This window comes from Micropterus salmoides, unplaced genomic scaffold (assembly GCF_014851395.1).
Source record: "Micropterus salmoides isolate LMB-PRFRI ecotype aquatic unplaced genomic scaffold, ASM1485139v1 Ms_hic_scaffold_7, whole genome shotgun sequence".
Classification (NCBI taxonomy): Eukaryota; Metazoa; Chordata; class Actinopteri; order Centrarchiformes; family Centrarchidae; genus Micropterus; species Micropterus salmoides.
Genome location: NW_024044459.1, coordinates 16280351 through 16294637, shown reverse-complemented (window position 1 = coordinate 16294637; position 14287 = coordinate 16280351). Strand labels below are relative to the sequence as shown.

Sequence of the window (14287 nt, the reverse complement as noted above, 5' to 3'; positions counted from 1 at the left end):
CAATTAAATATACAAAATAAAATCCAAGTTCCTGAGTAAATGGCCGTAATCCATTCTAGTAAGACTTTTTCTATGGCTTTCTCATATTTTATTTTGGAAATATATATACATACATACATATATATACACTTTATATTATATATTAACTTTATATATAAATATTTATATATATATAAAGTTCTGATAATATTTTGGTGGGATGCAAGGTTTTTCATATGAAGGGTCTGGATATCACTGTATATTACTGTCATTCTAGTAACACTTTTGTAGGACTGTCTGTAATTCATTTTTTTTACTTTTTATTTTTTATACATCTTTTAGGAATGAGAAAGAGGAAATGTGAAAATATGTAACTCATCAAATTATGATAGTGTTTTGCCAGGGTGCAAGCTTTTTCACATCAATGGCCTCATTCATTCAAACTCATTTGATGACCTATAACATTCATGTAATCTAATTTACAAGATTAAGATTAGGGGTTGAACCGTTTTGTTTTGTAATATTTTGTTTTTCTGTTTCCATGTTCATCTGCTGGTTTTATATTTTTATACATTTTGAAACCCTCAATAAAAACTAAAGTGAATTAAAAAAGAGAGAGAGAGTGATGTAGGCTACACAATTAACATAGTGCTTAGGTCTATGCTGAAGACTGAGAGACAGTTTCTTAGAGACTATCATAGCTAGACCATAGATATAACTGTAATCATTAATATGCTTGGCATCCTCTTGGGGTCCCGTTAAATACATTTGTTCTCAGTTAGGGAGCTATTATGTGGATCAGTGGTCAGTGGACCCCTAAACTGACACAAAATAGACCATGGACCCACATTTGATAAGATTTTGTCTCAGGATCGTCCATCTGATAGGATTTTTGCTTTTAGATGTTTTATTACAGAATGTGTATGAAACCCACAAACAAAACAGTCACACATTCTGTCATTGTGCTACTTATGGATGGAAATATAGCCTTACGAAAATAAATTATTCCCCTTTTTACAGGGGACCCCCTGGAGAACCACTGGTGTAGATCATATCCCTTTGTGTAACAGTATTAAACACTGTGCGTTCTTGAATCCAGCTCGCTCTGCTACGTCACGACGCCGGGGCGTGGTCTGTTGGCTTTCCCTGGCTGCCCCACGCTTGCCTGTGACAGTGAGCCTCGGTAGGTGTCGCGCACTGTAATACCCGAGCCATTCAAACTAAGTAGCTAGCCATTCATCTAATTTAACACCAGCCCTCACCTTAAGGGACAGTTAGCTTCAGCAAGGCGCTCGCGACACGCACTAACCGGTGTTTGGCAGCCGACAAAAGGGACGCGACGAAGATGTCTAAAGACACGGAAGGGAAGAGCGAGGAAATTATGGATATGGAGAGCAAGGTGTTGTGGTACCCGGACTCTAAGAGGAACACACAGATGGACAAGTTTAGGATACAGGTCAACGGAGACTACGGACTTAATCTGGGTGAGTAGAGAGGGGGGAGGGAGACAGACATAGGTGGGCGGGGTGTTTTCGATGATATCTGTCCATTTAACGTTATATGTTGTGTACTTACCTTACAGACAGCGTATTATTAGCTCTAAATTACCACTGCTTTGCAATGCAGTGTTTCAAGCTAGCTTTGGCGTGGAGCCATTTGGCAATTAAAACGGGGCAACACAAAAGAGACAGCTCACACATCACATCTCTGCAAGTATAGACTAGTAAGAATTGAAATAAAAATGGCCTCTAACTTGCTCTCCACGCCCTTTAAAAAATAAAAATCATCAGAATTAGCAGTTTATAACACTGCAGCTCTGCTTTGCTCTCATGTTTGGATCACGTCCAGCTCCTAACGAACCTTGCAGAGCTGCAGGCGAGGAAAGAGCACACAGGGTGTTTGAGAAATGCTGAAAAACTTGGCCGACCGGGTAACTGAATGAATAGAGAGAGGGGGGTAAGTGGGAGGTAGATAGCTATGAGAGATGTGTGTGTGAAATAAAAATTGCATAAATGTGGTGTAACACTGCAGATCGGCTAGGTAAGATATCAAAGAGGACAACCTTTCCTTTACATCAGTGGACCTAGAGGTTGCAAGAAAAATCTCGGGGGTGGGCCACAAGGTGATTAGGAAAGAAGAAGATAAAACATAATGCTTCCTCATAAAATCATGTTTATTTTTTGAAGCATTTCTTTAAATGACAAATGCACCTTTGTCCCTAAAAAAGACTACAATGAACCAACATAATAAGGGATCACAGTCTTTGGCTGATCTGCTTAGAGCTAACAAACACATGCAAGCTGATTAGTGATCTGTAGCCAGCATTACTTAGCTATAAAGGGTCATAAGCCAAAATGATTGGGAACCATTGCTTTAAATTAAACTTGGAGATCTGCCAGCATTTACTGGGTCACCCGACCTGCACTTTCCTTTCTGCTGGTTACTGGATCGCCATGGAGAGGCCAAGTCTTTGTGAATCCCCCTCAGTAAGAGAGTTAGCTTACAATGTAGATGCAAATACAGATAGTGTTAAACGGCACCGCTGACTGAATTTAACTGAGGTTCACTTTTGGTGTTAATCGTTGAGTAATCTCAGGTTTGCACAACTAAAGGAGAGAGTTTTGTAGGAGTTTTCTCATCAATTAGACTTGTTTTGGTTTAGTGGTACTTTTACAAATATCTTATTGCGTTTAACCAGCTTTATCAACTTTACATTCTGTGTCTGAACTGATAGTCACACCAGTACGTGAATATTTTTGTTATAAATCTGTAGTAATCACTGATTGTCCTTCCTCTAGCCAACTACAACGACCTGTACCAGTGGTCGGTAGACAACTACTCAGAGTTCTGGGCAGAGGTTTGGCGCTTCTGTGGAGTAGTCAGCTCCAACCCATATGACGAGGTGAGTGCAGCCATTCTGCTGGTAAATTGTCATTTGACAGTAAAATTAAAAATGAAATCCAATGTTTAGATTGAATAGAATAATAACAACAAGTGAGTTTTTTAGGTTCTGAAGTGGCTGGCAGAGTAGAGAAACTGTCTTTAAACGGGCAGTGTCGGTACAATTTATTATTACTATTGTTAGGATGATGATAGCAGTTATGGGCTGAGGATTTTATTTTATTTTTTGGGTGAGTGGGCAGATATGGGACAGCATAGTGAAAGAGGGCCTGATCCCCTCCAAGTCCTCTGCCTTGTACAAAAGTTGCTCCTCTGACCCAGTCAAACTGGTTCTAGAGGGGACCTGACCTGCAACATGCCTGCAACCTCCTACAGCTCTGGGGGCAGCCTAAAGCAGGAGAACGCAAAGACAAAATATCAATAAATGAGTGGATAAACAAATAATAACCTGCCCTTACCCAGCAGCCCCCATCCGTCCTGGCTCTACCCCGAAGCCTCTTCTTCCCCGGGGCTAACTATTCTGTCACCAACTATTTTGATAATCGATTAATTGGTTTGAGTAATTTTAAGAAAAAAAGTATAAAATCTCTTATTTCAGCTTCTTAAATGTGAATCATTTCTGGTTTCTTTACTCATGTACGACAGTAAGCTGAATGCCTTTGGGTTGCGGACAAAACAAGACATTTGAGGATCATTTGAGGTCATCTTCGGCTCTGGGAAACATTTGACCAACATATTTCACATTTTTCTGACATTTGATAGACCAAACAACTAATCGATTAATCGAGAATATAACTGACAATGTAAATAATCATCATTTGCAGCCCTACCAGTCACGCGTCTTTTTCTTTTTCCTCTCTTTCTTGTTGTTGTTGTTGTCGTTGTTTCTCTCTCTCTTGTTGTTCATGTCTCATGTACTGTAGGCCATCTTGTTAATCACTTGTTTTGCACTATTCATAAACACACACACAAGCGATGGTGGTAATTAACTGGTAACTTTACTGGTCTGCTACGTCCAAATATTTGATATTTGATGATGGAACATTGTATTAAATATTTCACTGTTTTTTCCACACTTCATTTACATGACTTGCAGCACAGATATCATTAGTGCCGCACTGTATCCATCCTCCAGCTATCTGGAACGAGGTGTCTTTTTGGTCACACGAAAGAGTTTGATGGGTTGTGTATCCCCTTATGTCTCGTCGTCCTGGTCCTGTGACCTGACAATGTTTTGGTTTTTAATTTTAAATCAGGCCGCCTCTATTTTCTCATCCACACACATGCAGAGATTTAAGATGAAAAATAACAAAAAAGAAGGAAAAAGGCCTATTGTTTCCTCAATTTGACTAAATAACTTAAATGTTGCACTGTGAGTTGGTCTTCCCATGACATTATTTTACAGTCAGTGTTATTATTCCACATCAGTGGAAAGACGGTAATCTGATATGATTCATGCTACATGGCAGATACAGTACGTTGTTAATTCATAAACAGCATTAACCTAGAAAATACATATCTAAAACTACACATTACACAGTTCTTTTTGGTGATAGTGTGTGATTGTATCCAACCTTTTTTTAAATTCAGAGGCTTTTTATGGCGTTCTTTCATTCACTGTCTGTCTTCTTAATGTTGCTTAGTTCCAGGATATGGCCACATAGGTGGGTGTGTGTGTGTGGTAATGAATGTTGTATGAGCACCATGCCGTGGAAGTGACATACCCCTTATGCACACGTGGATGTCACATTCCACGTCACATTATGGGTTTTTTTAAGCATCCCTTTTCTTACCCACTCAATCCTTTATTGGGTTTGAAGTCCCAGCAGACATTAGATGGAGGCCAGGGATTCAATTCACTCGTCATTCAAACATTTTGTAACATTGATGCACAGAGGGCGGTTTTTATTTCAAGTACAGCAAGATAATCAGCTGTGTGGTAGACTTATGATATGCTTGATTAGTGTGTAAAACATAGGCTACTATCTTGTAGTCCCATTTGTGTCCCCCATGACAATTCTGAGGTCAAAACCGAACACAGAGACTTTATCTCTCTAATCAGTCATATCTCTATTTTTATTTTTAGTATTCCATATTATTTTAATCTACTGTACACCATTGCTTGCTGTCCACTTAATCTAGACCAAGCATTTTAGTTAAGTAGTTTAGTTTAAAATTTGTTGAGAAAGAAAGAAACGTATTCAGGATGCAACTTATTTCTGGACCAGCAGGAGCATCAAAAGCTTGAAAATTGCACGGTCTCGGTTAGTGACAATGGCGTGTCTCTCCTGTGTGTGTATGTTCTTGCTGTGTGTGTTTTGTGGGTGTGTGCCAGGTGGTGGATGTATCCAAACGGATCTCAGATGTTCCAGAGTGGTTTAAAGGAGCTCGGCTCAACTACGCTGAGAACTTACTCAAACATGCAGACCAGGACAAGGTAGCTCTCTATGCTGCAAGTAAGTATGTAAAGTATATGATGCTAAAAACAATGTAATAAACAGCAGTTTCTTTGCCTTACTTACTGTTTTTGTTGCTCCCCATGGTGAATTTTAGCAAGCTGTGGTTTGCCCAAATTGTGTTTACTGTCTGCTTTATTTCATCTTCTCAATGTATTTGCGTATGAACTAAGCAGAATGAAAGTTGGGAAGACACGAAAGATCAGGGCTGAGGGTGCATTCGAGAACACACGTGCACACACAGCAAGGGTGCACACGTCACTTCATTACATTAACCGCTGCTTCCTGATCTGTCTCTCAGGACTGTCACGTACTAATGGATAGGTCCCTCTTTATTGCCCTATCTGTGTGTATACTAGGGAGAGTGGGCTTTTACAGTCATGTGCACGTACACATGCACACAACCTTCCTCAGGAGCTGTAATGTAATTATGAGAAGCCCCATTGGTCACAATGCTGTGGAGCCTCTGTGAATGTCAGTAAACTATTACTTAGCGAGACAAGACGACTGGTCCTGTCTGTGGCTCTGTCCTGCCACACTATCCTTCTCTATTTATGTCTCCATCTCTGTCTCCCTGCTTTTCTTTTTTGTGGATTTTTTTTTCAGGGTTTTATTGGAATTTATGTCAATAGTCAAAAAGTGGTACACTAAACCTAGAATGTCAAAACCAATCAAAATATAGCCAGATGTCTTTCAATTTCAGATAAAAAAGTTTTTTAATGTATGTAATTATCTCTGTTTCTGCGCATGTGTCTCACTTTCTCTTTATGTCTCTGTCTGCCAGCGGAGGCAAATGAGGAGATAGTGAAGGTGACGTTTGGGGAGCTGAGGCAAGATGTGGCGTTGTTCGCTGCAGCCATGAGGAAGATGGGCATCCAGACTGGAGACAGGGTCGTAGGTGAGTCTCAAATGTATTTCTCTATATCTTACTTGGGAAGAAACACAAAGAGTATGGAAGAAAAGGCTTTAGCATTTTATATAACTTTTCTATCAGCCATGTGATGGTTGATCACCAATCAAATTATTTGGTGGATGGATTAATAGTTATTCTCCTGACTTATTCCTTCTTATCCCTTTGTCTTCCAACCTTCTTCATCCTCTTGTTCTCTCTCTTCTTCATTCTTTCTTATTTTAAGGAGTAGGATGAGTTTGTGCTCTTTTACCGTATATTCGTGTGCGTGCTTGTTCTCGCTGGTAAGCAGGGTTGGCTGTCTTGGCACAAGTCTCAGCTCTCTCTGAAAGTCACCATTTATTTTTTCCAAGTTCATATTTGCACAGGGAGGAATGGTGGAGCTTGCATTTTTTTCCTGCAGTGCCTCACTGTACAGTACATCTACATATTTGTACCTGCAAACTAAACAATATAAACTGCCACTGAGGAGTGCCATTGCAGCAACTGGAGCTTTAAGGCATGCCGTATACATTTCCCCACGCGAGAAGCTTCCGGTATGAGACGCCAATCCAATGCGAAAGTCCCTTAAGTATGCATTCTGTTGAATGGCCAGCAGGGGGCGACTCTTCTGGTTGCTGCAAAAAGAAGTCTGGTTCCTTTAGAAATAATGGTAAAATGACCCTACTTCTCAGCTGATTTATTACCGGAGTAAACACTTTCCTAATGAGTTTATGGTCTCAATCGCTAGTTTCATGTCTTCTTCAATACAACATGATGTTGATTTAGTAAATTATGGTCCCATTTAGAGGAAAATAGACCATAAAGCAGAGTATGTTTCAGGGCGGGATTATCTATGACTGACAAGTCGTTACCATGTCGACCTGTAAATGAGGCTAAAGTGACTTTCACCCACGGCACTGTGTAAATTTTACCAGTGCTGTTGAAAAAGCTTATTAGGAGTTGGCTGTTCACTTTCTCTGGGGAGTACAAAGTTGTCAGCCCTGTTAAAATGACAGTTAACGTGAATTACAGATGCACCTAGCTAAGCAAGCTAACTAGGTCCACACACGGCAGTTAGCTCGTCCAAATATGGTCACATCTGGTGCCGCTGCTTGCAAAAACTCAAAATGGCGGGGCCCTATCAGCCAAACTTGAGGGTTCAAAACGGCAGTCCACAAACGGGTGACGTCACAGTCACAGTCTATGCATTTATCCACCCAGGTTTCTCATCAGTATATTTTTTGGATGAATACCTGTACGTTGTGTTTTCAACAAACACAACATACAGGTATTCATCCACAGGATACAACATCAGCGGATGTGTCATTTGTCACTGTCTCTGTTTCATTCCCCATTCTGTGACACATTTCCAACCATGACGCAGCAAGGTGCATTGAGCTGTTTGTGCTGTGGCACTATCAAGGGCTTCGGTTACACAGGGGTTATCAAATAGTAGCATCTCCGATGTCTGAGCCTTTTATTCTTTTATTCAGCCTGTTTCTGCTCAACTTGGATTAAACAAGCTTTTTTTTTTGTTAAATAGGTATATATTTTTTATTGCGAGACAAAATATACAACATTGACATGACGATACAAAGGGAACAAGGCATGAGAAAGGGAAAAAAAATAAAGTACATGAAACCAATAACAACAGCAGCAACAAAATCACTTAATCTTATGTGTGTGTGGATGTGCGTGTATGTACATATTATTATTTTTACTAAGCCTTTTTGTTACAAATGTTTTTGCCTGGAAAAAGATGACAACAGTAGTTCAGAGGTCACTGCTTGCTTATGGATTTCAAAAAAAGATTGTTAAAATGCTGAGCTAGAGAAAAAGTGATGGGGGTGAAAAGGTCATCTGGATTGTTCTGCCTGTCCTTAACCAAAAGAGCTTTGACCCATACTATCGCTGGAAAAAATATAGGAATGAAAGGATGTAAATATGTATAAACACAAGTGTATAAGGAACATTTTGTCACCCTTCATCAAGCTGTTGTTAATATTAGAGAACCCGTGGTTGTACCTGGGGAGCTCACTGGTATGACATGATAATGAATTTGTACAAGCGTTTAGAAGGGCAGACATACTGTGGGTAGTTGAAGCCAGCCCTAGGACTGTATTCTGATATGATCAGTTTGCTTTGCTTTTATTTTGAAACAGCAATGTGACTAACGGTTTATGGCTGCCGTTCATGAGCTCATATTGAGCTACTCTGTCCAAGAATGACCAGGGTGTGTTTGAAAGTTTGTGTGTGTGCTCAGAGGAAAGATGGATATTACGGTGGGGAAATCCATTAGCTAAATGACTCCAGCTCGGTGGGAATCTCATTAGAAAGATGGGAGGGTTGTAGGGAGGGAGAAAAAGGGAGAAAAAAGAAAGAGAGAGAGAGACCACCTACTTCATGCCTCCTTTCTCCCCCTTTCTCCCTTCTTCCTATTACTTTCATCACATATCTAAACACGAATCTGGGTGTGTCTTTGAATGTGTGCGCATTTGTGTGTGTGTGTGTGTGTTAGAGACAGAGATGTCCTTGTCCCCAGCTTGTAACTAAAATGTCTTGTCAGTGTCTGTAATCCAGGAGATATATAGGCACTTAGCTGATGAAGCCAACCAAGCTTTATATCAGGACATGAGCCAACCCGGCTCTCGCACACATACACATATGTATTCTCCTTCCTGTGCACCGTTTAGTTCCATTGCTCTTCTCCTTGCGCATATCATCCCCAACATCACCCTCCACCCTGTCACGAAGCTTGTATCCAGCCTTCACGCCCACTGTTCATCCACTGGGGAATGCATATTCTTTTAATTTTGTGTCAATAAAAACAGCGTTCTACTGTTGTCAAATACAAATGCCAACAGCAAATAACATAAAACAAAAAAACTAGGTTCAAAACAAGATGCAGCTTGTACATTTAAACAAAATGAGCTGAAGCTAAAGAGAACTATTACACTAGCAGGGCACATTTTACTCTAACACACACTTCATTGCTCTGAGTGGGTGTGGAAGGAAATACTACTCACACACACAAATGCACACACACTTCATGGAATATGTGACACATGTGGCCAGTTTAGTTTGGATCTGTGTTATTCCAGGAAAACAATGTGGTGGTAAGAACAAAACACAAAAGTAACTTTCATTTGGATCATTATTTTCCTCTTTAGTATTAATCAACATTGCTTTTACATGCTTTGAAGTAAGCTGGGAATGACAAATATAACTGCAAAATTCAGTAGCATTTGGAAAAGGTCTAGTTTTCAAACATCTTTGAACTTCTTGCAATATTGCCAAACCAACTACTTGATTTCATCCACAGAATTTCCCCTTTAAAGAGGTCATATTATTCTAATATTCAGGTTCACAGTCTTATTAATTGGTTGTACCAGAACATGTTTACATGGTTTCATTTTCAAAAAACACCATAGTTTTTGTCATACTGCACATTGCACCAGCTCCTCTTTTCACCCTGTGTGTAGAACGCTTCGTTTTAAGTATGGAGTGATGCATCTTGTCTCTACATGATCTTTGTTGGGAGTTGCACATGCGCAGTTCCTAGTTAAGGACTACTAGCCAATCAGAAGCAAAGTAGGCCGGGTCGTGACAAGCCGGTAAACAGGGCTTCGCTTCAGCTGTACATCAGCTCAGTGTTTTTACACCGGTGTTTTTGAGGGCGTGTCGGACTAGCCGCTTGGGGAGCATTATGACGTGCATTTTGCTGTGTCGTCACAGGGATGAAAGGGAAAAGGCTGGACTACAAACGAGCTGTTTTCAGGCAGTTCAGAGCAGAGTTTTCTGTGGGAGATGGGAACTCCCTTTGGGCTGGACTTTGGGCTTTTTCACTTTGCAAACCTATTACATGCACAAAAAAAGATATATAACTCAATAAAGGAGAGGGGAAAAGCCAAAAGCATAATACCACCTCTTTAAGTGCTAGAATCTGTTTCAGCTGTTTTAATTTATTTGGGCTTTAAATTCATCTTAAAGGTACCTTGTGGAATCTTTGACCTGTAGTAGCGCTGTGCAGCAATGGTTTTACGAGTGGATCCCTGCTTTGTTTTTATCATGTACACGCACAAAGACGCAAATGGACGAGGGTGGCTCACTTACACCCCGTCAGTTCATCCTGTTTCGAGGTGTAGGTGATGGTGGAAAAACATAGTAATGCCGCCCACAAGAGGAAGAAAAGACACTCAAGTATTAACACAAGGCTTTTTAGTGAGTAACACCAGAGACATTTTAGAAGAGACAAGCCACTCATTCGCATCCTCAGTACAACTCTATGGGGAAAGCCCGTAACGGCAAAGATGGCGGTTATCCCGCCCCTCCCACTAGAAAGCCAATCGTCTGCTTTTAACAGCCAAAGCGGGAAACATATTTCAGCCAATCCTGTGGTTCCACTCACGTAAGGTTCTGTTCTACTTCTACTGCGCATGCGCGGAAAAGGTGACGCATGCATAGTAGAAGTATAACTGGTCGGGAAAAACGCTTTGTAAACCTTATTTTGGGACAAAGTCGTCAAACTTTTTCAGCGACTTTTTTTTATCAGATTTTACTGCTGGTTCTATTCATGTAGTTTTTATGTCTTGGTGACCAGTGAAAATGCAGTTCTGGCTCTCTCCCCATTCATTCAGATATGAGCCTGGTCTTGTTAGTCCGAAATAGCTGCCCGGAGGCGTTGCCAAGATGGCGGCCGAGTGGCATGACTTGCCTAGAAGGCCTTTGGTAACGCTGAATAAAAACATTCCTTTGTTTGTTTACAAGAAAACTCCACAGGGCACCTTTACAAAAGCCTTTGTACAACAACCTTAATCATTTCCTAATAATTTAAACTGCCTGGTATAATCACAGTTTTCTCAGGATTCTCACAGGTGTTAAGATACTCTCTCCAGGGCACATTAACAGAAGTTGTCCAGGAAGATTCATGTCACACAAATTGTCTCAGCTGATTTCAAACTAGTGGTCCACAGGTCCCATTCTTGTTTCTTAATATCCAGTTACTGCTCAGCTCACAGGGCTAAAACCTGAATTTAAATTGGATAAATCCAACAAAGTCATTTATTCTGCATCCTGTGAGCCCTTGAGATCTGTTTCATAAATTGCTAGAATAAGAAAACAGAAGCCAAATGTTAGAACAGCAGCATTCTGTTGGTGCATTTTAATGTGAAGAGTGGTGTGAATAACATCCTGAAGAGCAAGTTCGCTTTCATTCAGTCATTATCAACATGCACGTAGACCTTAAACGTTTTACAGAAGGATGCATGAATAATAGAAACAGCAGTGTGTTGCTCTGAGGTGTACGCAGTGTCATTACAGCATAGCAAGACAGTGATTCACAGTAGCCACAGAGGCAGTCGAGCAAGGTGTTGTTGTAAGATTATGATCCATGACGCTATTCGTCCTGGTCCAGTGTAAGATAATAATTTACGAGAGTGCCAGTAGAGCCAGCGTAGCAGGATGGTGATCTGTCACTCTGAGATGTCTTCCAGCCATGATCAGCTTCCTGGTTACAGCAGGAGTTAGCATAGCAACCTATAAAGCCTGATTAGCCATGATTCATACGAAGTGACAGTACATTTGCCGTTTTGCCTTTGACCGGTCAGACGGCTTGGGTGGAACTACCGGCTGAATTATTGATTTTATCATTTTAGATTAGATAGGCGTTATCAACAAAACAGACCTACCAAAGGTAGCGTGAGAGCTCCTGTTTTGAGCCTGGCCAATTCATTGTTTTGTTTTTTAATTTCATGTCATATATTTTAGCCATAGTGAACTATTTTATGTTTTATGTTCTAATAAAACTTTTATTAATCGAATGTGAATGTAACAGATTTAGTCTAGTTTGACTTTTGCCATGACTGAAGGGCTGCATTGACGTCAGTAAGTAAATCCACTTTGGAGAGACATGATAGTATTGCAGTAAGATGCAAATTGTCTTTATTGGCACGTGCCACTGGCTGATATTAACATGACCGATGAATGGTTATCAGATAATGGTAAGTGCTTCAATATTGTGCATCCCTATTCAGTTTTCTTTATCTTCCATGGTGCAGTTGTCAGTACCTCTCTCTATCTGTCTCTCTATCGCTGATTGTTTGAGTCTTTCCAGTGAAAAGATTTGTAGTGTCCTTGGGCGGCACTTCCTGTATTGATCCAGGAATAAATCACAGCAACACAGCCGTTATGATCTCAGCTCTGCTTGTTAAGAATGAAATATTCTCACTGTCCTGGTTTGTATTAATCACTTCTTTTCTACTCCCTCCCTCTGTCCTTTTTCCATTCTCATTATATCCAGATTGTTTTTGCTCAATATCTTTCTGTCTCTCCTTCTCTCCTCCCTCTCTCTTTGTCTTCATCAGCTGTTCTCGCAGCGAGGTGACCTACCTACCTGGGTGGTATTCTGCAGTTATAAGACGGAGACTACATAACAAATCTGCTCTCCTTGTACTGCTGCTAGATATCACATAACCGAGAGATGAGGGAGAATCTAAAACAGAATAATTCCAGATGTTTGTGATTGTTTTTTTTACTATAATATACTTTATTTCTGTAGATACTGAATACACTGTAGTGTAGGTTCCTGTCCCATATGATGTGTGGTCTCGGCAACAACCTTGCATAACTAATTAATGGAAATACAATCAATTCTGTCCTATGATCATTTTGATAATAAAATACGGTAACAGTATTTATGTGTAAATGTACTAATGTGATTTAGCTGATGATGCACATATGCACATTATTTATGCTATTCATGTTTGTATATTTTACACAGGTGTAGATCTGTATCTTTATCATAATACTTGATTTTTAAACTCTATACACATCTATAGTCATTTCTGACAAAAGGAATCGTATAGTTTGCTACTTAAACTGAAACTAAACTACTTAAACTTAATGTTCCTCTCTTTCTCTTTTCTCTCCCCCTTTAGGCTATCTACCCAATGGTATCCATGCAGTGGAGGCCATGTTAGCAGCAGCCAGCATCGGAGCCATTTGGAGCTCCACATCTGTCGACTTTGGAGTCAATGTAAGGAGTGTACTATACTGTTCGTGGCTTATATTTCTTTATTTACACACAGTTTGTGTGATTTGTAGCTCTTTATTCCATATTGGTATATCACAACAGCTTCCCGTGCAGGGGGGGCTTTGGCAACCTTAATCTCAAATGTATTGTCTGAGTACAAATAAACTAAACCAAACCTATTTAATCTGATGGTTTAGACAACAGTTTAATTTTTCATATATGTCTTTTTTTGTGGACTGTAAAGCACCTACCACTGCTAAAAACGTGTAGCGTCAGAGTGGCAGATTTTATCTGGCAACAGCTCATTTCCTGATTCTGGCAAAACAGACTCACATAGGCAAACAAACATATACATACCGAGTAAAAGGGAAATGGCTGCCTGTCAGGCAAAACATTGAGTGTGAGTATGAGTGAGTGGTATTAACTTCATCCTACAGCAACTCTCTCCTCAATGGTCTTTTTGTCATTTGCTCTCTGCTTCTTGTTTCTGGTGTGCTACTGCCCCGTCTGGCAGATCAGAAAACTGCACTTACAATAAAAACACGTTTTCCCCCACAGTAGGAAATTATTATTTTTCCAGTTTATGCTTAAAGGAGGTTGTAATGAAAGATTATGTATTTTATTCTACTTACTCCACTGCGGACCTTTTTGGTTACAAGTCTTCTCCCCTAAACTTTAATTGAATCTCAGAATTCCTTTCTATCAAACATGACCATTCTGGATTTACTTTTGTGTGCCTTGTGGGTTAATACATTTTAAAAAAATCTAATTTCCTGTGGAGTTTTTTCAGGCTTGAGAGTTTTCTGCAGCTCTAATTATTCTTACTTTTCATTTTCCTAGTTTATAATTAACCTTTTTTTTGTCTCAGGGTGTCCTTGACAGGTTTTCTCAAATCCAGCCAAAGCTGATCTTCTCTGTTGCTGCTGTGGTTTACAACGGCAAAACGCATGACCACATGGAAAAGCTGACCAGTGTTGTCAAAGGTACTCATATAATATGACTGACCATACGACTGTATGGAGTATGTAG

General features: G+C 40.1%; 1 protein-coding gene across 1 annotated transcript in view; it reads left to right on the top strand.

Annotated features, from left to right (window-relative positions):
• The first annotated feature begins 1324 nt into the window (after positions 1–1324).
• Positions 1325–14287, top strand: part of aacs (acetoacetyl-CoA synthetase) — a 38565-nt gene continuing 25602 nt past the window's right edge. The window contains exons 1-6 of the mRNA XM_038703519.1: positions 1325–1463; positions 2778–2881; positions 5216–5336; positions 6121–6234; positions 13164–13261; positions 14127–14241. Coding sequence (XP_038559447.1) covers positions 1325–1463; positions 2778–2881; positions 5216–5336; positions 6121–6234; positions 13164–13261; positions 14127–14241 — 691 coding nt within the window. The remainder of the gene's footprint in view (positions 1464–2777; positions 2882–5215; positions 5337–6120; positions 6235–13163; positions 13262–14126; positions 14242–14287) is intronic.